This window comes from Melanotaenia boesemani, chromosome 12 (assembly GCF_017639745.1).
Source record: "Melanotaenia boesemani isolate fMelBoe1 chromosome 12, fMelBoe1.pri, whole genome shotgun sequence".
Lineage (NCBI taxonomy): Eukaryota > Metazoa > Chordata > Actinopteri > Atheriniformes > Melanotaeniidae > Melanotaenia > Melanotaenia boesemani.
The window spans coordinates 8,374,921-8,402,319 of record NC_055693.1 but is presented as its reverse complement, the minus strand read 5'-3'; the positions used below and the strand labels follow the sequence as shown (position 1 = coordinate 8,402,319).

Genomic DNA, 27,399 nt, shown 5'->3' with positions numbered 1-27,399 from the left:
CACCACTGTAGTCTGATACCAGTGCGCTTTAGGTAACTATCTTTTTGTTTTTTTTATCTTCATCTTCAGGAAATTAAGTTTAAGTTTTCTTTAATCTTTAATGAACTTTTTACCAAGTTATGACCAAATCCACTTTCCTGGTGTGGACGCTGCATTTCTGTTGAGATTTCTGAGGAGAAGGGCTCTGATGTCTTGAACTGAGGAATTTCCAACATGTGCCTGTGCTTTAACTCTGACATAGAGCAGGATTATCTTGGCTAGCTCGGTATCAGATCATAATGATGTTGTAGAAATTAAATGTTTAGCACTAAAAGTTTCAGTTTTTAGCTTTAAAAACTACAAACAAGTCAAGTAAACATGAAATAGAAATCTATTAAATTTCAAAATAGATCGCTGGGCTTTCAGAGTGGTAAAATTCTCTTTCATGCACCAATCAGATGATTAATAAACATGACACTTAGATTATTCAACCAGATGCATAAAACTCTGTAATATCATGAAACACGGTGCCTAAACTCAGAAGCAGAAATGTGAATACGAAGTTTTTTATGTATGATTATAAGCCAGAAATCTCAACCACTCCTTCTAGACATGCTTTCCTCTCTTGTGCAAGAAAACCAGAAGACGGTTCTGCAGTTATTTATTGCATTCACAATTCATAAGAATATGTCAAAAAACTAACTTTAAAGAAAAATAAGAAAACAGTGTTATTATGGTGAAATTGTTTGTTGTATATAAAATGATGTCACCCATTTCCATATCATCATATCAGGTTAAATTGCTCTAAAACGTGCATCCTTGCTCTGAATGTGTGAGGTCTGTTTATTACTATATTCTTTCTTGAAAAATACTAGTTTGTGTGCAGGTAAAGTCACACGTGTGCATCATTTACACATCTGGCCCCCGGATTCTCTCTCCGACATTTAGCATGGTTTTAAATTTTATTGGCATCGTTAAAAACACACATTTAGTCCAACACATCGACTCAATTATTTTCTGAGCTTTTTTAGTTATGAGGCTAACATGTTAAGATATATCTGAAAGTTTAATTTTGGTTGTAATTTGTATCATGTAAACTTGGACTTCTACACTTTTAGGTCAGTCACACTGAACAGGATTTACTGATCTCAGGTTTGTCAGCTGCAGCGTGTTTGGGACGTGTTGAGTTTGTGCCGGTTGTGCTGCAGGAGTGTTTCTGCTAAAATTCTGAAGTTTTACGGTTAATCAGGTCAGTTCACACTTTATATTATATTTGTTAAAAACCACACTGAGTAGGTTATATGTATACTCATTTATTTTTTGTTAGTCTTTTGTTTTGCTAGCTGTAAGCACTCCTCCTGTCCCCACTGTTCATAAGGAGATATTTTCTGAACCAAATTAAGTGCAAATGATGGTGCAAAAACCACATCTTCACTTAATGAAAAAATCTTGAAGTTTTTCTTTTAAATAAAACACCAACGGAGGATTTTTCCCCTTCTTTTAAATCAACAGGAGTAGGATAAAAGTTACAGCTTTTATCAGACTATTGCTTCAAAATGGACACAAAAGTGTGAACTCATCCTTTAATATTTCATTTGACTCTAAGTGACATGAATGCAAGTCGAAAGACGTTATTCTCTGTAATATCAAAGTAAATAAATAATACAAACTCAGGGAAACTAGCTAACTTTCAAGGCTGCTGTGTCTGTAATATTCTCTAATAGTTCCCTTGAGTTTTTTGTAAACAAAGACAAAAGTTTTAAAAAGTCAAAAGCAGCTGAGGTTTCAAGTTTGCTTATTTCAACAAGAAAAAAAAAAGCAGCAAATTTTGTGCTTTTTGTGAATAAATCAGTAAATTTTATTAATTTTCTGTTTGTTGATGAGTAATTTAAATTTCAAAGCAAAGCATTAAGAGTGGAAGATTCCAGCGGACTACCAACGTTTTTCCACTTTCCATCTGAATTCTTCCAGTTGCCAGCTGTGATTTTATGTGTAAACCCCTGAAGTACGAGATAGGAGGAAGGAAGTGACGTGTAGGAGATGAAGGTGGGAGGGAAAGGGAATCTGTGTGAAGACGTTTGACAACAAAATACTCGGCAGATGGGTCAGTGAAGCCTGACGCAGCAATTGGGTTTCTCCTTGCTCTTTACAGTAGGACGAAGGAGGCTCAGCTCAGATGTGTGTAGGCAGGCTGCACACACATAAAAAATGCAACCCTTTCGGCGCATCACATGCTCCGGCATCTATCCTCGGGTGAAAGCTGCAGCTAGCTTTAACCTGCAGACACAGAAATGAGAAACACAGGCACTTTGTGCGGCGTGGAGGCCGAACGGTGCCCCACTTGTTGTAGCCGCTGCAGGCGCGCTGCCCTCAGGTGTTCTGGTAGGGCAGGTGAAAGCACCCGGGGCTGTCGTCATCGGGCGACCAGAAGGATGACGGCCTCTTGTGGTGGAGCTCTCTGCGAACGCAGCGAGGACACGGCTGAGCTTTCTGCCGACACTCTGCGTGGAAAACGGCGCCGCAGCCGTCGCACCTGTAGGCACAAAGACACCTGGTAGTCTTCAGGTTTCTCAAGTGGCGAGTCAGTTCTGCACTGAAAACCACCTCCAACAGGTTTTTCTGTCCTTTAACTGGTCTGTGTTCATCCAGCAGAGGGTTCATCCCTTCTGTCAATGCAACTCTGCTGTTTGAGGAGACATGAAAGCTCGCTGGTGAAGTTTCTGTGTGGCTGTGAGTTTCTACAAGATGACTGTAAAGTTACGGGACAGCAGCTCTGAGTATGCAGGGCCATTAAATACCTTTATGATAACAAGATTGTAAACAATCAACATTGGTCGATATTTATCTGTGTAACACCTCTATTAAAACACCTGTAAAACGGTTCAGGTTCACTTTTTAGTTTCTACTTGTTACTCATCAGACTTTACTAATTCCTAGATGAACTGGGCTGCTATCCTCTGGTTTTCACTGAAAGCCATGGATAGCTATTTTTATTTTCTAATGTGTTCCAAGTGAATTAACTCTAAAACAGTAACTTTTATTGATTCTGACACTTCTGGAGTAACCACAGATGTCTCAGCTTTCTTTTGAGACCAAGATTATACACACAGCCCTTGCAGTTGTGAAGATATATTTAATTTATTTGGAGTATTTCACTTCGGACACGAGGCAGAAAAAAAAAAAGAGGTTATTGTTCCATCAAAATTGTATACCCGTGTTTTAACATTCCCTCCTACCCATCAAGATGTCCTACCTATGCTTTCTGCACACAAGGCAAAAACATAATTTCTGTGTGGGGTTGAGGACACGCCCATAAATCCACGATACCCTCAACTGTGTTTAAGAACAGCCGTACCTCCGTGTTGTTCATGAGACTTTGAGTGCTTCCTGAAGCAGTGAGTATGATTTCTTTTTTACTTCATAATGCTTCTTTTTCCCTCAGAAAAAAGAAAAAAAATTACATTGTTATTCTGCATCCTTGTTTTAGTGCTCAAGTGTCAGAGATGCATTTTTAAATTACTGTGTATATATTTCCTCTCCAGGTGCAGTGGGATTGTTGGGCTCATTTTGAGTGAGCAAAATATGAACAAAGCAATATTTCATATTGATAAGTCATTCAAAATATACGTGTAAAAATGTGAGATTATTTATGTAGATGTATATAGTCATTTACCACTTTTAAAACGTAAATATATATATATATTTTTTTGTTTTTTTTTAATAAGTCTGTAAATAAAGATTTTTTTTCTGTCATCTATTAATCTGAAATTTTTCTTTAGAACAATTTGGGATCAATATTGTATCTTTCAAGGTTCTTTAGACCAGGGGTGTCCACACTTTTCTATTACAGGCCCACCCCCAAAGACATTGCCTCTGGCCGTGGACCCTCTTTATAAACACATGAAAACTACAATGAAATAAGAAAAGAAAAACTCAGATATTTCAATATAAAATTTTTTGACTAATATAAGAAATAAATTAATAACTTTACCTTCATTTATACAAGCCGTATAATAAATAAATGAATAAATTTAAATACTGAATTTTCATTATTATACAGGGAATATATACATTCATTAATTTACACCATCAGTACTTCCATCAGTACACCATCAGTTTGTTTTTGACACCCGTAATAATTTTTTGGGACCGTGTCTGTGTGGGTTAATGACCTTTTTCTGAAGGCTATAACGATAAATGCAGTCACTGGTAGGATGCTTTGACACGACTGCATGTTTCAACAGAACACCGGTCCACGCTGAACGTGGTTACAGCTTCAGCCTGTTTATGTTACAAGCTTCCCTCAGACAGCTGGGCTTTACGTCCCAAGCAGATTAATCAGGAGTCTGTCTGCATGTTTGTTCATCTCAAACCTTTTCAGTGCAGAAGTTTTGACTCGGTGATATCCAGACAGCCAATGCAACAAGTCTTCTTCTCTTGAATCTACAACATGGTCACTCACTCTGTCACTGATATTGATTTAAAGCTTGCAGAACACCAGCAGAGTTCTGCTTTTTATGACTTAACTGCAAATCAGAATTCAGTGTGAAATAAAGTGCTCAGATCAACCAGCTGCTCGCTGAGGGTTGATGTTTAACTTAGAAATACAGAGTGAAATAAATGTTCCCCAAAATGTTTAACTCCTAAACCTGTGCAAAGGTCAATAAAAGTAAGTCATGTCTAAGATCTTTAAACATTTAATCATTTTAAGCATTAGTTACTGGTTGTAACAAAACTGTACTCATGGTTGTTTGCTAAATTACTGAATTCTCAGTTGGGTTCATATTTAATCTGCGCTCCTATAATCTGGATGAATTTACCAATTTACCAACCAGATTTTCCAGTAAGCAACAGTCTGACACAAAGTCAGCATTGGTTTATGATTTGTCAAATAAAACAACAAAAACAACAAACAACTGTATTACACTTGGTTCAAACGCGACTGTAACAAATTGTTTTTACTTCCTACACCTCCAGAGTCCGAGTAACTGAGCCGACAGTCCAGCAGATGCAGCTGTTATCAGCGGACACTTCACACTTGCTTCACAAGTCATGAAACAGCTCGACAAGCGGGTGTGTTTGTGCATGTGTGCGTCTCTGATAAATCGGTTCTGATTAGCTCTTATCTGTCTGCTGTCCGTCACTCTGAGTTTCAGTGATGAAGACGAGGTTCTGGACTGTGTCGAGAAGATCCCTTCTCCCACAAACAGTCGGCCGGTCGGTGTTGCTAACAAACACCAGGCTCGGTCTCACTGCTTAAAGTGTCACACACACACACACATTTGGACTATGTTTCTAGATTGCAAAGGGTCAGTTCATCAGACTACCAGGCCTGAAGACAAATACGAGGTGAGAAGAGCTTAACGGCTTCACATGAGCTTCAGCTGATGGTCTGCTTCCATCTGAGCAGTCAAAAAAAAGGGAAAAACAATTCCCATATTTTAGCTCTAAACCCTGATTCAAATGAGCTGCAAATAAAATAGTTTATCTATTCAATAAAAGCAAAATCTGCCACATTTCTAGTTTGCTGTAAATACAGAGATTATCTGAGGGTACCTGCGGGTGGCGTTCTCCTGGAAAGGGTAGATGACCTGTCTGTCATGGCAGAGCTCACAGATGAAACCTTTCTCTCGACACAAACTGCAGCTGAACACATGAGAGCTGGCGAACTTGATCACTTTGGACAGGAAAGGAGCCAGTTTCCCATCGATCACCTGGAAGATGAAAATGATGATTGTGAAATCTTAACCAATCGCCTGAGTGTTTTTATCTGAAGACCTGGATCAGATCCAAGACTTTAAGACGTTTAATTCTACTAAATATAAAAGAGCACCTTTCAGATTCTCCAGTAAAGTTTTAAACAGATGATCTAATATCAACACAACCAGTGAAAATGTTGAGAGGATTTTATGAAGATTAATTTTCATAACAAGGGAAACAGACAGCAGGCGTTTTGGGAAATAAACCTGGTTATTTGAGTCTGTTGTGGTTAAATGCTACCTTCAGGGAGATTAACGGATGAATGGTAGTAAGTTACATGAGATGGGCTCATTTTATTTTATTTTTTTTAGCATTCTGCCATTGATATCAGGTCCATTAAAGTAGATTTAGTGAATCCAAAAATGTAGCAGATTTGGAAATTGAAATAAATTTCAAAACAATTTTAAGAAGCAAAGAGAAAACAGCAATATTAATAAGTGATAATAAAAAATAATAGGTTGAAAAGTGGAATCACAACATCATGCTCTCCATCCCCATCTAAACATAAGAAGGTACTTTACTGAGGCAGTAGTTGTTAATCTGTCTTAACTAAACGTTAATCATTGCTGATAACATGTCAACCTGGACAAGACCCCAAAATGAAGCAGCACAGACTTGAAAGAAAACTGGAAATCAGAAGATTCACAACCTTTCAATCTTGAGATGAACAGTAACAAAAACAAACAATTTTTTTCCAACTAGCTGGAAATCAGAAATTCTGAGTTCTCTGTCGCCATTAAAGGAAACCAAACCAGCACAACATCAGCAAACATGCTGCAGCCAGACAAAGAAAGTAATACATCTGAGAAGTAAAGAAAATTTACAGATTCATATCAGCTCTGCTCTGAAGCCCTAATTATGAATGAAAATGTGAGGCTGGTCTGAGCTGATGGGTCTTCGGCTTCTGTCTTTACAACCTCTGTCCTACGTTACAGCCCGGAAACACAAAGAGGTTGTCTCTGTAGAGAAACCCATCGCACACACACATCCACTGGATCATAAAACATGAGAGGGATCATTCTGAACCATCTATCTGCTAAGTCTGCCTTTAAAGAGTTTCCACAAGAAAAATGAAAATCTAAACATAAAACAAAGGAGAGGGGATCCTCTAAACCACCACAATGAGCCTGCTTACAGAATTTAGATAACTAGATCAAAAACAGATAACTGGGAGTAATCAGTTAATTGTAATAATCTGATTTGCCGCATTTACATGCACTTAATGAAATGGATTAAGTTTCTATAGTGCTTTTCAAGGCACTCAAAGCCGATAATAATCCCATTATTTATTTATTGATGGTTGGTGATCCTAAGCTACATGTGTAGCCACAGCTGGGGCAGACCCATCCATTCTCTGATTTGTTTTGAAGTGATCTAACCCCCGTTATTTTCAAAACATTTGGTCTTTGTTACACATGGCGGCGCCTGCGTTCTTCATGTTAGCTGCTAATGTGAGAGCTGATAAACTGCAAAATAGACAAAAGATGAATGTTTGACTTCCCACTGCTGCACACCATCGTGCTTTTTCTTTTATTTCTGCTCACGTTGTGACTTGTTTTATTGCACATGCTCAGATGTAAAAGAAAAGGCAAAGTAACTCATATATATATAAATAATAATAAAAATAAATATATAATAAATAACTCAGGTTTACATGCATAAAGACATTGGAGAAATCCAGAAATCATGTAATAATGAGATTTTTGGTGTACATGTAAATGGGCTCAATGGTACAGCTCATTCAGCTAAGAAACCTGTAGAAACTCACTTCAATCCTGGAACAGGACCCTGATAGGAATAGGCATCCAATGAGCTAATGTCCCACCAGACATCTATCAAACCAACAGACCGAGGTGGTTTGCATGGGACGGAGAAATTATTTAAACTCATAGAAACAGCAAATCTGTGTGTTAGGAAGAGGAAAACAGGAGAAGAGGAAAATAAAGGAAGGGAGGACGACAGTAAATGAGGTGTACGTCTTTTAATGGCAACGCTTGGTAAGTTCCTTTAAGAAGTGGAAGTGGGGGGTGGGGGGGAGCAGGCAGTGGGTGGGTAGAGTTGTATTGATGAATAGATTGTGGATGACTGCACAGAGAACAGAAAAGTCCACATGTTTTGCTGTGTCATGCCAGTAAGGCAGACAGAGTTATAGTAGAGTCTAAAAAGACATGAATGTATGATAGAACTGGGGAAGTAACAGAAAAACAGAGTATTAAGTAGGAGAAAGAGCGGCAGAGATACAATAAACAAGAGATCTTGAGAGAGAAGCGAGAGCCTGCATTCAGATACAAGTGGTTCCACCTGGCAGAGCCCTGGACCTCCCAATTATAACCTCCTTCATGCTGTTTGTTCGACCAAGAGAGGACTAGAGGATGTGAGATGGAAAGAGGAGGAAGAAACCACACACATGCACAGATGAAACGCAGCACACTAACTGATCACGTTTGCACTAAATCATGCCGCAGAGATGTCTGGATGTACGGACGCAACTCGTCCTGTGCCTGGCACATACAATACAAGATGAACATGGACAAATATCTCGCTATAAACTGGATCTGGTTTTCAGTCCACTCAGAAAAACAAGTACAAGCTTCTTGAGGGCATTTCCTTTGAAGTGCCTCTCCAGAAGCTCCTGAGCAGGATTGTTCAAAATGGGCCTAACATGAAGCAAATGTTACACGGAGCTGCGAGCGCTCGGTCGGTGCATCTGTACAGTGTTCACATTAAGGTAGCGTTGGGTCACCAGTGTTTTTGTAACTGCTCAGACCAACAGCTTTAGCTGGGTTTTCGTTGCCGTTTTAATTTGTATTTATAGAAGAGGAGAGTAGAAACAGTCAAACTTGAGAAAGAAAAAAAAAATTAACTGATGCTAATTTTGTTTTATACACAGTAGGGAAAATAGAAATCACCCTGAATAAAGTCTGGGCTGGTCTGGGTCAGCAAGCAATTAACTCATGTGATTAACATCTCAGATGTGTTATCCCAGATATTCCCAAAGATTAAAGCAATTGCTGCAGGGAAAACTCTCCACTTGTTTTATGGCTGTACACCAGTTTTGTTTCCTCCTGAAGATCTGTTTCTGATTACAACCACCATAACCTGAGCCATAGTAACTAGCAATGTGGCTTAGTTTATTGGTGTAGATTCTCAGACTTCCAGGTCATATAAAAACATGAATTAAAGTAGCTGGACTTCTATTTCTTGGTTATTGAAGACGTTTCACCTCTCATCTAAAAGGCTTCTTCAGTTCTGAGACTGAAGAAATGAACTGGACTGAAAAGGCCTTTTCAATAGCCAATAAATAGAAGTCCAGTAGACTTTATCAAAGCTTTTACAATTTAAAGTATACCACAAGCAATCTAGTATTTTTCCCCTTCATACCAGTGAAAAGAAACATGTTTGATTCAAATGTTTATTTGTTTTGTTTTTTTTTTTTGTCTTTTGAAATTAGCTTTTGGTTACTGAATAAAAACCAACTTCAGTCGTTTTCACACCTCGGTACGATTGAGGACTCGGTTCATTTGGGGGTGCAACATTCACCCAGTCAGGGTTTGCTTTCACATCGCACTTGGTCAAACGAACCAAACCTTTTAAACATATTCCCTTCAACACCTGAGGTAGTGTTGCATCAAGAACGACTGAAGGACAAAACAAGACAAACAACAAACAAGAAAACTTGCTCACCTGTTGATTAATGAAGGGCTGCTTCCATTTCCACCACTTAAGTATCAGTCCACTTCCTACATTTGATTCACTTGAAGTGAAACGAGACCTACATTTTTATGCGGACTTTGAGCTGCATCAGCTACGCATTCACAGCTCTCCGTACCAACCAAACTGGATTTGTTTAAGCAGGACTGGTGTGAATGGACCCTCAATGCCTGTGCTTACGCCTATTAAAAGCTTAAAAATATGTTTTATGTCAAATGTGTGAGAGAAATGACTATTAAAGTGTATCTACAGCACAATAATACTAAGGGAACTTTTGTGATATGAATAGCCGAAGTAAAGCAACAGTTAATTAACATGTTTTAGGTAAGCAAGCATTTGACTATTTGTCCATCTAAAAGGGAGCTGAAACACTTTTACAGCTTTTGTGAAGATGCTGAGTTAATAAACAAGCTGCGGCTACGTGGTGGGATCTGAAATTTAATCTAATCTACAGAAAAAAATAAACAAATAACTCCACAAAAAACATAGTCAATTTAATCGGAGAGAAAATCACAAACTGAGTAAAGATAAATGTTTTAAAGCAGGCAGCCAGGTACAGGCAAATATACGCGTCCCCCTCCACCCACAAAAAACCCAAGCAGGCTTGCTCAGTCCGGTCCAGCCCAGTCCACATGACAAATGACTCTCCTGATGGAGGCTGACAGGCTCAGTAATTAAGGCCCACTATAATTGGACTGGGCAGAGTCAAACAAGTGGCAGCACCGCTCTGGTGACTGGCTAGATCTCTGGAGGGGTGGCGGGAAAGAAGAAGCAAGGAAGGAGTGCAAATGTGGATGGATGAATGGAGAGTGAAATAAGTAACTATGTGAAAGGGGGACAAGTTGATAAGATGAAAACAACTAAATGAAATCATGTGTACGAAGCCTGGGTGCAGATTTTCATTAAGACACTCAATTACACACATTTACCTCTCAAAGGACAAAAAATCTGCGCCTCCATTTTCTTAGGAACTCCCATACCCCTGCTGTTACTGCTGCTCTAAATACTCAGTGACAACCTCATTAGCTACAGAAAAGTACCACAGGCCAGCAGAGTCGCACTGGGACAATCATTCAGCCCACAACTCCCAACATGAACAGGACAACATTGAAGCCAAATATTGATGGCTGTCCCAAGCGTCTGAGCCAACCAGTAGATTTGTCAGGGGCTGTTTGAGGTTGGCCAACTCAGATTCATTTCTGTCTCCAGAAAAGCCAAAATATATATTCTAGGGGATTCTCAAAAACCCCTCTTGCTTCTCTTATACTGTGTGGAAATCTTTATGCACAATTTATAATTTTGTGGGCATGAACTGCAAAACAATTTGGGAAACCTCCTCTGTGCATGCAGTGTTAACTGCTTTCAATTAATAACCTGCATGCACAGATTAAGCACAGCAATGGATGACTCTTATTCCCTCCACTGACTGCTTTACTGCCAAAAGATTTGTATTACAAACCTGTCTAACCACTGCACACACACAGGGAAGTTGTGTGTCCTGTCTTTGTGTCACAAGGTGACATGATGTTAAGCAGCTGATACTTGCGACAATGAGAAAATACAGTCTGAGACAGAAGAGCTGAGAGGAGCAGAGGCAAACCATACAAGAGTAAAACACGACGGTCAGAGTTTAAACCGCCTTCATAAATGTATTGATTCTTTTAAAACATATGGAATTAACAAAAGTGGGAGTCTAATGATTCTTATTCATTCGAGTCATTGTTTATTTGAAAACCTGAAAAGAAGGACATAAGGTTCTCAAAGATTTTTTAACTTAATGTCTAGTGTGACATTTTAGATACCATGAACAGGTCTGCACAAAATACACTTTGGTGAATGTTGTGAAATACTTCCTGTAGCTATTTAGCTGAAAATTGTGCCTTAAAATCATATTTATTTCAATATTTAGAGATGTTTTGATTTTAAATGTAAAAATTCTGCTAACAGTAGCAGAAGTATTAATAAACAATGAGGCATAACAGCCTGCAGCATAACTTCACACCTGTATTCACAGCTCTGACCCGTTTTCCATCTAAAAAACAAAACACACTTTTCAGCTCCTCTTCCTCTATCATTCTTCTTAAAGTCCTTCCCCTCCTGTTCAACCTCTTTCTCTGCTGCACGCAGAGTCTTTGTGCTCCAAAACCTCCTAATCCCCTAAAACTGCTGTTTAACAGCCGTTAACCGGCCCTCTTCTCTCTCTCTCTCTCTCACACACACACACACACACACACACAGCGCCATTGAGAAACTAGAAAGCCAGCTGGGATTACATGGCTGGAAAGACCAGGGTGAACTCACAGGGCAAAAACAAACTCTTTTCTCTCACAGACACAAAACCTAAAGCATGTCAGACGTCGAGTCCTTCAGAGATTGATGAGCAGTTGCTCCTTTAAGATTGTTGATGTCTTTCCTCCTTGGCACTGTGGTAACATACATCTGAAAGCTCCAGACCAGGGGTGTCCAGCTCTGGTCCTTGAGGGCCACAGTCATGTAGATTTTTGATGTTTCCCCTGCTCCAACACAACGGATTCAAATTAATAAGTCGTTGTGCAGAACTTCATGCTTTTGGATCCATTTAATTTGAGTCTGTTGAAGCAGGGAAACATTGAAAATCGGCAGGACAGCAGCCCTTGAGGACCGACTTCGGACTTCCCGATCCAGCCTGCTCCAGAAAACAAACTGCCAAAACCGTTGCTTTCATATGTTTCTCTATTTTCTTTCTAATGATAAATAAATCTGTTTGATTTGCATCAACTAGCTGCTACTTTTGAATCCCTAAGGAAGCAGTAAGAGTGGAGTTTTGCTTATTTTAAGACCTAACTTCCATGCATCCATCTTCATGCCATGTCTAAAGCGGAGCTTTAGAAGCAGAATATGAAACGCATTGTCAGAAAAAAACAAAAAACAAAAAAAAGACGAACAATCCCACAATTTCTGGAGTACACCCAGCACTTAAAATGGTGGAGCAAAACACAGACTTTACAAACTCCACTGCAGCTGCATCACATTGAAGTATCACCGAAGCCTTACTGTCTGCTTAACCCATTCTCATCTACATTGTTTGTTTCTCATAATGCAGAGTTGTGCATTTGAGGGTGAAAGCTCCTCCCACATTCAAAGCCAGGAGGAGAAACTGGAAATCTTTCTGAGAACACCTAACATTTACTTAAGAGGCCTCTGTGTGTCTGGACAAGTGTGAGTGGAGAGGCATGCCTGGCATACAGGGAATGCCAGGGTGTTACTGTGGGAAGCACACTGTCCGCATGCACACAAACATTTCCATACTACTTCAGCCCTCACACAAAACCAAAGAAACTATCCTTGAAACCTGGTGTATGGAAAAGAGCAGAGTGTCTTAGACAAACACATATGGCTTCTACAAAATGAACTAGTTCTTAATGGGGGATATGGGTGGAGGCTATTTGTCAGGAGGTGAAAGACTAGTTTGGTCCAGGCTTTAGCCAAAGGAGCTCAGCCTTTACTGACCCCTGAGCTGGAACAAAAAAAGCCATGTTGATTAAGTGCGTCATTTTATTCAGGAGGTGAATCAAAAGAAACAAGCTTGTTAATATGGAAAACCAATTAAGGGGCAGAGTGCTCGAGAATCTCCAAGAGAGGGGGGAGAAAAAGAGAGAGAGGGGGTGCCAAGCAGAGTCGACAAAAGACTTCTATTGTTGAAATTAGTACTAAATCTGTGGTTTGGGGGTTTGTGGGTGAGTTGTAGAGTTTTAGCAGGGAAAGAGACACACAAAACACACATGTGTGCTGAGCGTGTGTGAGGCCAAGGGGATGTTGGGAAGAATGAAGGGATGTCACGCTTTGTTTTTCTGCCTGTTGATTCTGAATGTGACCAATTAGTGAAGCAGAGAGACACAGAGTGTGGGAGTGGAGGAGGAGGAGGAGGAGGAGGAGGAGTACCAATCTCTTTCATTGTGAGAGTCTGAGGCCGAGCTCTGAGTCAGAGCGGGATAAAAGAAAAAAATGGGGCAGAGTACAACATAATGAACATAATGACAAACAAAAGAACTTTTCAGTCATTTGTGGTTGCTTTCCTCAGACCCCCAACTCAGTTTGACGGCTCAACGCTAAACTGCTGAGAGGCCACGGCGTCCCCCCCCCCCTCCCTTTTTTTTTTATCCACATCTTGCTACAAGAATTTCAGTCTTTCATGTGAAAGTGAAAACACTAAAATGCTTTCAGTTTAATTGATTTTAAGGTATCAAAACAGGTGGGCAGGCGCAGGTTTTGACAGGTTATATCTGGCAATCTGAGGTGTCTTTCTTTTCTGTAGCAATATGCCCTCAGAGACCATCTGGTTACTAAACAGCTGACAAACAAAAAGTTAAAAATTCAGAAAATGGTGAAGTCAAGCATTTTTATGAACTGGATGTAACACTAAGGAACCATCATATAAGTTTATAGGAATCTCCTCCCTAGGAAAGCTGGACCAATGCCAAATGGTCTTGTCAATCACTATGTTAGACTGATGCATACTGATCTATGTGGGTGGGTGGTTTCTTTGGCATAGTAAAAGGTTTATGGTAGCTTTTAGGTGAGTCTTCATTACCACAATGGAATAGAATGGACTTTACCTCTAGGGCTGAAAAATGTAGCCAATCCAAAGAGGCAAAGACTGCAGTTCCTTGAGTGGCCACATGGGGGCTTAGACACCATTACATAAATATTAAAATGTCCAGCTGTACAAGAAAAACTAAAGTTTACAGCCTTGGTTACAGAGTGATAAACCCTTTACTGTAGAAAAATATGTGTATATCAAGAGATTAAATTATGTTAGCTTGAAAAACATTGGATAGCTTATTATAGTCTTCAGTCATTTAAAGGTCAATGTAAATACCAGTGTTTTTCTTTTATTTTTAATTAGCATTTTCTTTGCAGATACGTTTTTCCTGATTTGAGGTTTTCTGACACTGAAAATCTCAAAGCATGAACTTTAAAACCAGCTAATTGCTGGAATTTTTACCAAGAAATCACAACATTTTTGTTGCTAGAAAAATGCATTTTTGTGCAAAACAAGCTTATGTGCAGTGGGCAAGGTTCATTATGTCTTTTGGCAACAATGATGCCTTATGGGTGCAGCACAAACTAAATTAGCTAATTTCAGGTCAACTTAACCAATATTCTCCCGTGTTTCCAGTGTATTTTTATACTGTGCTTACCCATGGAATAAGATTTTACTTATTATTTCTCAACATAATTTTTACAACAGATTAAACAGAGGTGGATTACAGCTATTCTATGCATTCTATAAGTGCAACAATAACTCTTCTGTACCTGTTGCAGGTCGGCTAGGGAGTATAGGTGAATATGCTGTAGCAGGTATTCCCTGGGAAAAATCCTGTGAACACACACAAGAACAAATACTGCGTTATTTTCCACAGAACAGATAATCTGTTCAACATCTAATGATGATGATGAAACTCTTGACTCTTCATCTGAGACGGAAAAAAAACAGTAGCAGATTTTTAAATTTTTTTTATGTGTTATGACAGATAAGAAAAATATATAATTATATTCAGATACTTCCCTAAATGCCACAACACAGCATCGTCCCATCTTCTTTTAGTATTTTTTCCATGGTAACTCACTAAACAGATGACATGCATAGATCTGCTGTAACATCATGACCAAAAGTAAAAATATTGATCCACCACAGAGAGCACCAACAACGAGCATGTGAGCATCAGAACTAGAGGCCTTTTCTGATGGTTCGCCTTTTCTTCTACACGACTAATCCTAACATGAGGAAGACATGGCACCAGCATGCACTGTATGAAGAAGGCAAGTCAGTGAGGGCAGTGTGATGCTTCTGACAATGTCCTGCCAGGAAACCTTGGTTCCTAACACTTTGATACCCCCTTAGTACAGCCTAGCTTACCTAGTACAGCCCTTTATCGAAACCATATTCCTGGATGACATTTAAGAATGGTTCAAGAACTGGTTAGAGGAACACAACCACAAGTTTGAGGTGATGACTTTCCTTCAAATTCTCCAGATCTTAGTCCAATTAAGCATCTGGGATGTGCTAGACAAATGAGTCAAATCCATGAAGGATTCTCAAAGACTTAAAGGAAAATACCTTCAGAAGTCTAGAGGAGTTCAAGCCTCTACAGGTAAGGTATGTTTTGGCAGGAAAAGCTGGATTATGCATAATGGATGGTGTTAAGATTCATTGTTTTATGTACTGTTCTGATTATATAATAAATACAATAATATACTGCATGTAGCTTTCACACTTCCTGTCACCATCATTTACTTTTTACTCATTTATGACTTGTGTGTGCACACATCTTTACATTTGCTTTGACAAAAACTGGAGTTTAACCCACTGGATTATGTTTACAACTTCAAATGACCAAGATTAGTTTAGGTTCAGGTTAGGGTAGGTAGTTGAGGTTGTTGTGACGACTTGAGAGTCCATTGGGTCAAAGAATGTCCTCACAATGGCACAAAGACAAGCATGTATGAGGGTTGCAAGCATGTCTCCTGTCAGACAACTAAGATGGATGGCACCATGTTAAATCCCGTCTAAAGCTGTGATGAGTGGCACTAAGACACAAGGACAAGTGTGTATGTGTGATCCAGACACCTCATGGTGATAGGCACTGCTGATAATCTACTCTGTTTTGCACGTTACTAATGGTTACCACATCAGCATTCATGAGACAACAAACACACACAGACTCCTTTCAGATTGTGCTCAGATGAACACACCCTTAAAGTGTCTGCTGATCTTGATAAAAGCACTAGAGAGTGAACATGTCCCAGGAGGAGATTACAAAGAGCAGACACAGATTCATGCATGTATGCAAATGTACACACATGTACAGCAACTCACAATATTTGCATAAGACCTAATAGTCTTTATTACTACAGCTTAAATCAGTTTTATGATGGCTGTTTCCACTCCAGCAGACACACCTTTCCATAAAACTCTGCTATCACTCAGAGATTATGGTTGTGTACAGAGGGAAGGTCTCACCTGACTACGTTCAGATTGTAGAAAGTCCTGCAAATCTGTGTGTGTACAGGTGACAGCCAGGCTAAGATATTAGTGATTACTAAAGTAACAAGTCTGCCCAAAAAGAACAAACAAAGTAACACAAAAAAGCCGCTCTCACAAACCCCCAATCCACCTAAACAAGCAGATGAACTTATCAGACAAAGCCACAACAAAGGTTTTGAATTTAAAAAAAACAAACTGGAATACGTCATTAAATATATCTGAAGCTGATGGGATTCCAGTACCAGTGGGTAATTTAAGAGTGCCACCTAAAATCAACTTCACAGAAGATTTTATTTTTTTCTCCAATCTCAGCTACATTTTTGAGGACAGCTTGGTAATAAACAGATATTGTTTTAAAAAAAAATAAATAAATAAAAAGACTAAAATAACCTTTTTCATTTTTATGGAAAATCTCAGAGTCAATAGAAATTTAAGAGAACTGGAGTTTTGTTATGGTCACTGAAAAGTATTTTTCCTTAATTTTGTTTAAATAATGTTTAATTTAATAGACAGCTACTTTAATTTAAGTCAACTGCACATGTGCAGCAAGTCAAATTTATCTCTGCAGGTGTGAAAACTGAACACAAACGTCTCCTGGTATCAAAAATAAGCAACAGCAGGCGGAGATGGGAAGTGAAAACAAAAGCAACCTTTTGTTATGTTCCACTATCCATTTTTTTCCCTCTCCTTCTGTTGCCATCTTACAGCTGCAAATGAACTAAATAAACTTCAATGCTCACAAAGAGTAAAGGATATTCAGCTTTTTGTACCATGAACCTAAACTGCACTAAAAGCTCAATTTGATTTCTATAAACGTTTGAATGAACACAAAGTGTTCCATGTTTAAGTACTTATTGCATAAAACGCTGCTGTCTAGCAAGGTGATTAACAACAATAAATAAGTGTCTGAAATATGAATCGACTACTAAATGCTCTGATTCAAAGGCAGCCTGTATCTAAAACATCATGTTCACATTTTGACATCATCAGACTAAGATAACACCTCACACATGACAAGTTATTGAGATACTTACATTTTATGATGTGGTATATGCTTCACTGTTAAAAGAAATTAAAGAATTACCATTGCATGATTGTACCATAAAGTTCTAAATTTATTATAAAGTATCAGTCTAACATGAATGTATAAAGCAGACTGTTCGCTTGTTTTCTACTTGAGCCTTTTTCTCACTAATTGGAGGAGAAATCTGTGTTCTTGTCCACATCCAACACAAAACAGCTTAAAGGAAATTAAGATTTTTTTAATGATTTGTTTTATAATATATGTTAATTGCATCTGCATCTTCACTTTGGTTTTAAAAAATGCATTAATTTATTATTAGTTGTTGTTCATGTGATGTATTTACATAATTTTAAGACTGATCTGTGTGTCCTGATCGATCTAGCTCAACAATAAAAGATGAACTTATTGTTTTTTTTCCCATGTCACTAAAGAATACAGCATGCTTTTATTATATGAAGGAGATACACATCAGTATTTTTATCTGCACATACTTCTCTTTCAAAATGACAAAGATGCTACATCACCTCCACACACATATACCACAAACTACTGTGGAAGTCAGATATTTGTAATACCACTGAGAAAAGAAATAAGCAAAGGATCAGAACAGAGAAATTCAGACAGTTAAATCAGATGCTGAGCACACTGACCAAAGGCAAAGGACCTAAAACTACACTTAAAAGGCAGCAGTTTAAGACAATCAGTTCAGATTTCATCCATACAGAAAGCTGTCCAGCAAACCTGATGCACTCCTTTTTGAGATTTATTCGAGTCAACACAGTTACAGAGAAGCATTCAAGACATTCTGCAACGTCAAACTTTCACTGTGAGAGATCATTGTCGATGTGTCTCAAGCCAAATTCACTGCACACAAGTTGTCTAGAACAATGTTTCTCAAACCACTGCCCTGCATGTCTGGATGTGTTCCTATCCCAACACTCCAGATTCAGACTAATGATTCCTCATCAGGTTCTTTGCAAGCCCATCAATGAGTCACTCATTTCATTCGGGTGTGCTAAAGTATGATTACTTCTAAAACATGCAGGGCAGTGGCTCCTGAGGAGCTGGACTAAGAAACACTGGTCTAGAAGAATAATGGTGACTCGGTCAGATGAAGTGGTGGTTATAAATCAGGATTGTATAAGAGCAAATGGTAAATGGACTGTACTTCTATAGCACTTTTCTAGTCATTTTGGCCACTCAAAGCACTTGCAGATGGGTGTCACATTCACCATTCATCACATGTTCATCCAGAACTTCTGAGTTATCTATGAAGTGTTTCTCTTACCTGCACACATTCACACACTGATGAGCACATCAGAGGTAATGCTGGGTTCAGTGTCTTGCCCAAAGATCCCTTGGCATGTAGTCTGGGAGACTGGGATTAAACCACCAACCTTCCATTTCACAGACGACCACTCTTTGCCTGAGACTCAGCCCCAAAGTGATGGTCTAACAATGGACTGCTTTTCAATCACAATTTCTGAATTATTAACCATTTTACAAAAAGATTGAGAATGAGAGCAACTTTATTGGGATTTCGGGTGTATTAATATATGATTAAATTTAGACAGTTTTTACTTAATTATTTGTACACTTGGAAGAGTTATTAAGATGTGTTAGTGTGGTTTCGTGATCTCCAACAATTTCAGTCAGACTAACAAACATTTCAAAAGTCTGTTTGGCAAACAAAAATTTTTCATTACAAAAACAAAATATAATTTAGGAAAATAAACTAATTATTAAATTAAAATAGTGTCAATCAATGACAAAATCATCTCAGTGCACTTTTACAGAGAGCGTCAAATTTAATTCAATTCATTGTTGTCCAGTTACGATCCAATTAAAACAAATCCATTATATGTACCACATTAGTCCAGTTTATAATTTATATGAAGAATATATCCTGCATGAGATCTCTTACTGACCGTTATCAAAAGCATGTAGCATTTGTTCTCCCTTTTTCTATCTTTAACAATGTCAGAGGAAATCATCAGCACCACCCCTCACTGATATGTTACCGTAACACACCCTCTTCCAGGATAACACAGACAAATTGTATTTTATTTTATTTACATATTGTTCATTTGTTACATTATTATATCCCACTTACTTCATTGATCTCTTTCTGATTGTTATTTTTATTTTTTCCCTATGCTGCTTTGCACTAACACACCAAAACAACTCGGCCAACCTACTTGCCAATAGAAAAATTCTTAAATCCAGTAACCTCTGAAAAGTTGAAAAACTTCTGCAAAGGACCACAAACATTCATCCTTACAGAATTTATAGCTTTGTCTGTGAAAATGCGACCGCCTGTGTGCAACAGACATTTCTTTTCAGATCCTCCTTCAAGTAGACTGATGACTTCGGGAAGGTTTTAACGCCACGGCTCTCATCAATCCTGCACTGTTTGGAAGTGGTGGGGCGCTGGCCAGCATTAGCTAATGGGACAGAAGTAAACACAGGACGCTATGATGCTGCTCTGCTTTGCAACATGCTTCCTTTAGAGCTTTCTTTAGAAATCATGGCTCTGTAGTTCAACTTGATCCTGATCTGTTATGTAAAGATGTTAGAAACCAACTCATAGCCATGTTACAGTAACACTGCCTGCAGAAAAATCCACATGACAGCTCAAAAGCAATGAAAATTTTTAGGAATATATCAGGTAGGAATGTTTTATTTGCCTACTTGGGAACATCAATACTATTAAATAAGTTAAAATGGTCCAATTAAATAAAACAAAGAATATAAAATAGTAATTGTTTACGGATCAAATAAATCCATATTTATTGGGTGTTTTCTTCTTTAAGCTCCTTCAGCAAACAATGAAGTCAGACCTTTTTAAAGACATGACATACTGAGACATTTAACTTGTAATAACAACTTGTGATCTACCACAAAATGTAACATGACAAAGGTGGAATTAAATTCAAGTCAATCTGCGAATCCTTCAGCAGAAATACTGCATCAGGTTAGAATGTATGAGTGACCTGGACCAGGTCAAGTGGCATCCATCAGCACACAGACAAGGCTTTCAGTGTGGGACCCCACTCAGATAAACAGTTATCCTCTCTGACCATCACACACAGCCACATATAAGCACAGGAATGTTTCTTTATACACACACACAGACGGGAATGCAAATCGATAAAAGTTATAGTGGAATGCACACATGAACTCACACACAGATGCACGTCATATTAGATATTAACACTACTAGAGATGTTAATAGTCTGTACCATAACAAATATTTAAGTCCATCAGTGACCGTTTACACTGGATGCCATGAAAACTTGGGCTTTATTTGTCTTTAAATAACACAAATTCAGCTGAAAAACACAACAAAGAACTGCTCAAACTAAAATCTGAAAAGAGTCAAGTCACCTCAATGATTACAAAAATATATGTTATTCAAAGGTGATTTTTAAGTGGTTTGGTAAGGCCTTAATTTATGTGTTGCTTACACATCTGTATGTATGATTGACAAGAAATCCAACTTATCATTAACTTATTTTAAGTTAACTTTTTCCCTTAACTAATTTTAAAGGAAGGAGTGTGATGTGTGTAAGTGAGCTGCAGGCCATCATTTCCCATGGGATTATTAAAGTACTTATCTCTTCTCTTAGAATCCAAATTTGATCAATTCATTATAACCGTGTTCATATAAAGCCAATTAATAAAAAGTTGCTGAGCTAAGGTGACCAATGGATCACATCGAATCTTCTCTTTTAGTCCATCTCATCTTGAGCGTAGAATAAAGTGACAGTGGAGAGGAAACCTTTTGTTTACCAGGAAGAAAACTCCAGCATGTTTCTCACAAAAGAAAAAAGTTTAGCTTCTCTTGAAAAATGTATCATCCCATCCAAAAATGGTCCTCTCAGACTGACTAATGATGAGTCGACATCAGGTTTGCATTGTTTACAACTGTCACAATCAATGTGTTTATATTTATTCTTGTTTTTTTATTAACTCTAAGAGCCTGAATGAAGATGGCAGGAATTCAATTTGAGATTTTCTTTTTAATTTTAGTAAAACATTTAAAGTTTAGACAATCATTTTTATCCACCAAACACCTCCTGCAGGTGAGCCTGCTGTATGTGTGCAAATCAACCTCATTTTACTGATTTTCTTTTTGTTTTTGTGTGTTTCACTTCTGACCGATTGTCTAATAAAGCTCCTCATTTGTGCCACCATGTTTCATAACTTGGAATATTTTCTATCTTTATGGATTGGTGTTTATTTTCAAACTTTATTTGTTAGTAGATGATTCAACTTTCATCAACACATCCCATGGCAGTATTTTGCAACCAGTTCATTTTTAGCCAAATAATGTTGGGAACCACTGTTCTAACTCCTTTACAAAACAAAATAAAAAGTGGTGTGAAAACCTAACAGAACATTACAGCCATCATACCTTCGCCTCAGATCCTCGGCAACGGTCGCCCGGCAGCTGAACAGGTAGGCCCGCAGCGACTGAAGCTGCTGGCGGAGACGCAGCACTGTGCTCAGAGCTTCACAGTGTTCATACAGACAGGGATTGAGCTGCTGGATGTCCAGCAGTGGCTCCTCATACACAAACTCAAGGAACTCCTTGGCCTGTTTAGACACCTAAAAAAGCACACAAGAGTTTCCAGCAAGATTAATGTACCAACACCTAGAGGTGAACCCCAAATAATGGTCATTTTTTACACTTGTATTGGGTGATGTTTGTTTATAAAGTTTAATAAATAGCTATTGTTTTATACAAAGTAAAGAAAAAGAATCTAATGTGCTCACATGTAAGCTTTGGAGGTCTAATTTTCCAATTTTTTTTTCTACTTTTTTTGCAGGTTCTACAATTAACCAGTACACAGCCTACAATACACAAATGAATTAATGGAATGCTTTTAATACTGCTGAACATTTGTACCACATAAACTATAAGTTGTGCCGTAATAAAAAATAAATAAAATAAAAAAACATTTTCTTGATATCATGCTGCCGTAATGCTGGACAAGGCCAGGATAACTGGCTATTTCCAGTTCATTGTTTCCACCTCTCTGATTTATGATGATGCCCGAGTACAAATTTAGTCTAAAATCATGTTTGTATTCATCTCGTTCTCAGCTAGAAAATTATTTCTCAGAAAATGTGCATTAACTGTAAAACAGTTTCTCATCAATGGCTTGATAACATACTGCAGATGTTTCAGCCTCTTTTCCCACCTTGTGCTTACTGGTGTCCCAGTTGTGCAGCAGGCGTGCTGGGATGAGAAAAGAGTTGTCCTGATGGCAGCTCTGGCAGTAGTACCAGCCGCTGTAGTAACACACCTTTGCTTTTCCCCTGGATAGGCCAATTGGACGCTGACAGCCTGAGAAGAAAGTCACTGGGTGAGTAAGTGTGTGCTTACACCTTGTTAATAAACATATGTGAACCAACACCATAATCTAAAGTGTCTGACTATCTCTGTTATTGAGAGGAAACCTAGTCTTCTTAAACTCAACACCTTGCATATTTTTACTAAAGGCTTCAGTAAAAACATCCATATCTGCAACTTCTGTTTGTTCAAAGGCTTATTGGCTTTGAAGTATTACACAAGTCAGCACTTGGTGGCGACAGAAGAACCGCGATCAGGATGACACAAAGGCTGTAGAGCAAATAACTTGCTGTTAATATGTGTCAGTTTATAGCCTCCTACTAAATACCACACTAATCCGGCCGAGTAAAGCAGCATGAAAACAGATCGAAGTCCAAAAGGCATTCTGACCCTGGAAGGGTAACTTGTTGTATCATGATAAAGACGTGTGAAAGCTAAAGTGACACTAAACTCCAATCCTGCAATGAAAAAGTGTTGTGCACTTGAGTTTTTCTGAGATACCTTAGACACGATACAGGATGTAGAGGGTGATGCACATTGCAGATGATACAGATTGTGTTCTTTGGATGTTGCTGCCTTTTATTCTGTTGTCAAAATTATGCTGCAACTGCTACAGTAATGTGGTCTGGACACTGGGGAGGATTAAAACCTGTCGCTACTGATTTTAACTCAGTTAAAACAGGTAACAGGTGCATCTCACAGGTCCTGAGACAGGTCTTTTAAATTCATATTTCTTATTCTACTTTTAAACACATCATTGCTGCAGATGGTTGCCTTTTTAAGTCCTGACATTTCTTTTTTTTTTTTTGTTCTCTACTTTTTCAATGTTCTTCGATTCTTATAACATCATACTACACAACATGCTGAGATGTGACACATTTTTAGCCAAGAGCTTTTTAGGAATGCCCTTGTTGGCCTCAAACTGAATTATCTTTGACATTTTTGTAGATGCAATTGATGTAATGGGAGCAAATTGTGTCTCTGTCACAGGCTGATAATAGCAAAGTCCCTAAAGATACCGTTAATAGTTGTTCTTTGCTAAGTTGTCTGTTTTGTGTAGCCAAATAAGTCATTGGTCAGTGCTAAAGCAACTTAACCCTTTGAGCCATTTGTCTATTTTTTAAGTCTCTACTCAAAAATTGCATGGCCATAATGACATGAGTATATTTCTGCAAACATAACTTTTATTTAAATGCTTTTGCAGTCAAAGTCAAAGTAAAGGAAATACTTGTAAGATTTGTTAAGATGTAATCAAGTCGTGCTACTGGTGAAGAATAAAAGAAGATGGCACATAGCACAAATACGACAAAGTTCAACTGTGAGAAACTGAAGCAGAACAAGATTAAGGAGGTTTTAGTACAGACTAAGGTCTCCTAAATGGCCATTTTGGCACGGATTACCAACCTATGTTTTCAAAGAGGCTTTCAAATATCAGGTTTAACAAAAACGTATTCCTCTGAAAGGGTCAGGTACAAGAACTGAAGATTACTGAAAAACAAACAATTAAAAACTTTCAAAGATGTTAAAAAATCTGGAAAACTAATGCTCAAGATCACTTTAAATGGTTAAAAGAGGCTCTGTGGAAGATAAACATAACGAAATGACGGGGTGGCTCAAGAGATTAGCACAGTACATAGTGTATGAGTAAAGAAATCTGCATACATTTATCATGCAGCACTACAAAACTCTTTACCTTTGTATTTTGTGAAGAGATGTTTCAGAGTAAGATTTGTTTTAATATTTCAAAGACATAAGTTGAATATTTTTGTGAGAATTTGATTTGAATGCATCCAATCTTTATCGCTGAAGTTCATAAATCCCCATGAGTGTCCATTCGAGAGGATGGTTTCTAAAATGTGTGCATGACAATTTGTTTAGTTCATATTTTGTTCGCTTCTGCTAAAAATCTACCTGCCAAATTTATCTAAAGCAATCCCTAGATAACAGTCTTTTTTCCTTTTTTTGTAGTCACAACACAGCAGCCTTGAATAAGAAAGAGCTTTTGTAGATCTAAAAGACCAACAGATCCACTACTCTATTCAGCCTGATAGCTTCCCCGCTCTGCTTTGTCTTCCAGGTCCTTTAAAGTTCATTCTTCACCCAAACACCCGGACGTGCTCCATGATCACACACACCCAAACAGCTGAGCGCTGAAACGCTGCAACAGGTGTCCCTTATCCACAGCATCTAAGAGAACATGGAGCCTGGAGGAAAACAGCGAATGAAGAGTTTTTCAAGGAGAAAAGAAATGAGAGATTTTTATCTCCCTTTTTTTCAGAGGCTTGACAAAAAAAGAAAGAAAAGGCAAAAATAAAGGGGACATGTGTCAGCACGTTTATCCAACACAAGAAACAGCACAGAGGGAAGAAGAGGAAATGGAAATAAAAACAACAATTGACAGATGGAGGGAAGAATGAACTTGCAAAGACTAGAGATCAAACAAGATGAAGGCAGACAATAGGAAATTCTTTCAGCTACTTTTCTATCATAGACTGTGATCTGATGTCTGAGCAGCACATACAATGGTGCAATCAGCATGCAGAGCTGAATGTCTTCGTTATATAACACAAGGAAAAATCACTCACGTTACACACACTGAAACGTGGGCTGAACCATCGCTCATCTTTTAAGTCATTTGAATTTTTAGTTAAAATGTTCATTTTATTCATACATGGTTATTAATTACTTTTCTAAAACGACTAAATTCATCTTTTCAAAATAAATCATGCTCTGGACTTCTATGGGGTTCTGTGGTGAAGTGACACCACCATATCAGCAGCAGCCTCTTCAGGTCATGTGGTTTGTGAGTAGAGACATGTGTGTATCGGGCTTCTTCACGCCAACAACAACGCAACAAATGATCAGCCCACAACTCAGACTGTTCCATAAATTTTCAAGACTGCCCCCAAATGGCAACAAAACACGAAAACAAGTAGATGAGTGTGTTTGCAAAGCACCACACAGAACGGGTGCAGAACCATGTTCAAGTCCTTTAGGTCGAACATGCTGTTCTTAAGGTGGGGGGAACAAAATGGCATCATTTTGTTCTTGTGGTCTTGGTTTGGGAGTTCTCACAGCTTGTTCTTGTCACATCATCAGGATAGAAGTTTATTTTGTGAGGTGTCTAAGAACTATTGTTTGATTGGTCAGAAATTTAAAGAGGCGTGGTTAATGAGGAAAAGCAGGGATACGAAAAGTTGCCATTTTCACTTTTCTGCCAGTGTGAAAGATTTAGGCTTGAATGGATTGCTGTAACAAACAGCTACCAAGGCATAGAGGAGGCATGAAAATCTACACAACATGTAAGGCAGACAGACACGGACACTACCCACGCAAATCCCCACCCCACTGCGGACTTAGCTTATCATGAAGCTTGAATTAGCTGGGCCAGAACAAACTTTGATGCTGTTCTTCCCCTTAAATAAAATACACAAATTCCTCTCTTCTTGTGGAGTAGCAGGCTTAAGCATAAAATCCTTTAGCCAATACTTTTTCTCTCTCATACACACACACTCAGTCATAAACAAATTAGAATGTGGGAATCAGTCACTGCAAAGGACATGCCAACATGTAGAAGTCATGATTAAATCATTAACCTTCTGATGGCCAGATGACCACTCAACCTATCAAAGTGATGTTTGAGCACATTTTAAAGTATTTTCCAGGTTCAGTCACATTGCAAAGCTTACGCATACTTTTTCTTTGTTTTTCTCCTGATCTGCCAGGTCTAAAATGCTACACCTGTTTTGAAACAGGATCAAAGGTCTTTACATTTCTAGTTGGTAAAAATAAGTATCATATTCTCTTTCTTTTGTCACCCCTTGACATCTGATCATTCAGGTAAGTGAGCTTGTAGCTTTGTCTTGTAAATGCATCATCCACGTGTCAGTCACATGACCCACACCTTGAACATCTTATTGGTCTTTGAGAAGCTGTGCTTCTGTACAGCCTTTATTTATTATAGTAGATATAAGACAAGCAGCTTTAGTTCTGATATACTGAAACTATAATGTAATGTTTCTTCAATCACAACATGGGTTGACATCTGAGTGAACCCTACACTTTCTGACATTTTCAATGTATAATTAAAAACTTTATATATATAAAAAAAAACTATGAGCAAAACTAATTAAATAATTAGAATCCATTTCCAAAACTTTTGAAAGTATGTCTGCTTTCCCTTGCCTGAATCTATTGCTCGTAAATACCAGGAGAACGAAAACAGCTTATCTTTGCCCAGGGACTCCAATGAAAAACATGTGTGTAACTCAGATCTAGGTAGGCTAATTACAGCAATGATCTCATACTGTTGTTTGGGGTGGATGCTCTTTGAAAAGAAGAAACCACAGTCCACTGGTTGGGAAGCAGCGGGCTGAGGGGATGGTTAACAGTCAGAAACACTGTGTCACTTCGAGGAAGCAGCTGACCACCAGACCGGCTTTCTGGCCAACTGCGGCCTCAAATTTGGCCTGCTGCTGTTGGTACCGCAGGAACAAAGACACAGACGTAAGACGCCCGAAAAACATATGCAAACTGAAA

The 27,399-nt window shown here is 38.4% G+C and overlaps 1 protein-coding gene across 5 annotated transcripts in view; it reads right to left on the bottom strand.

Moving 5' to 3' along the window:
* Window positions 1–1,158: 1,158 nt before the first annotated feature.
* plekhm3 (pleckstrin homology domain containing, family M, member 3) overlaps window positions 1,159–27,399 on the bottom strand; it is a 44,843-nt gene continuing 18,602 nt past the window's right edge. For 3 of the 5 annotated variants that reach the window (XM_042001283.1, XM_042001282.1, XM_042001284.1), the window contains exons 4-8: window positions 22,709–22,854; window positions 21,919–22,112; window positions 14,746–14,809; window positions 5,536–5,693; window positions 1,159–2,512 (exon numbers count right to left, since the gene is read on the bottom strand). In XM_042001283.1, the coding sequence (XP_041857217.1) occupies window positions 2,350–2,512; window positions 5,536–5,693; window positions 14,746–14,809; window positions 21,919–22,112; window positions 22,709–22,854 (725 nt within the window). In that variant the 3' untranslated portion in view covers window positions 1,159–2,349. Of the gene's footprint in view, window positions 2,513–4,383; window positions 5,382–5,535; window positions 5,694–14,745; window positions 14,810–19,857; window positions 19,946–21,918; window positions 22,113–22,708; window positions 22,855–27,399 lie in introns of those variants that run through there. The other 2 variants (XM_042001285.1, XM_042001286.1) reach the window with 2 other exon arrangements.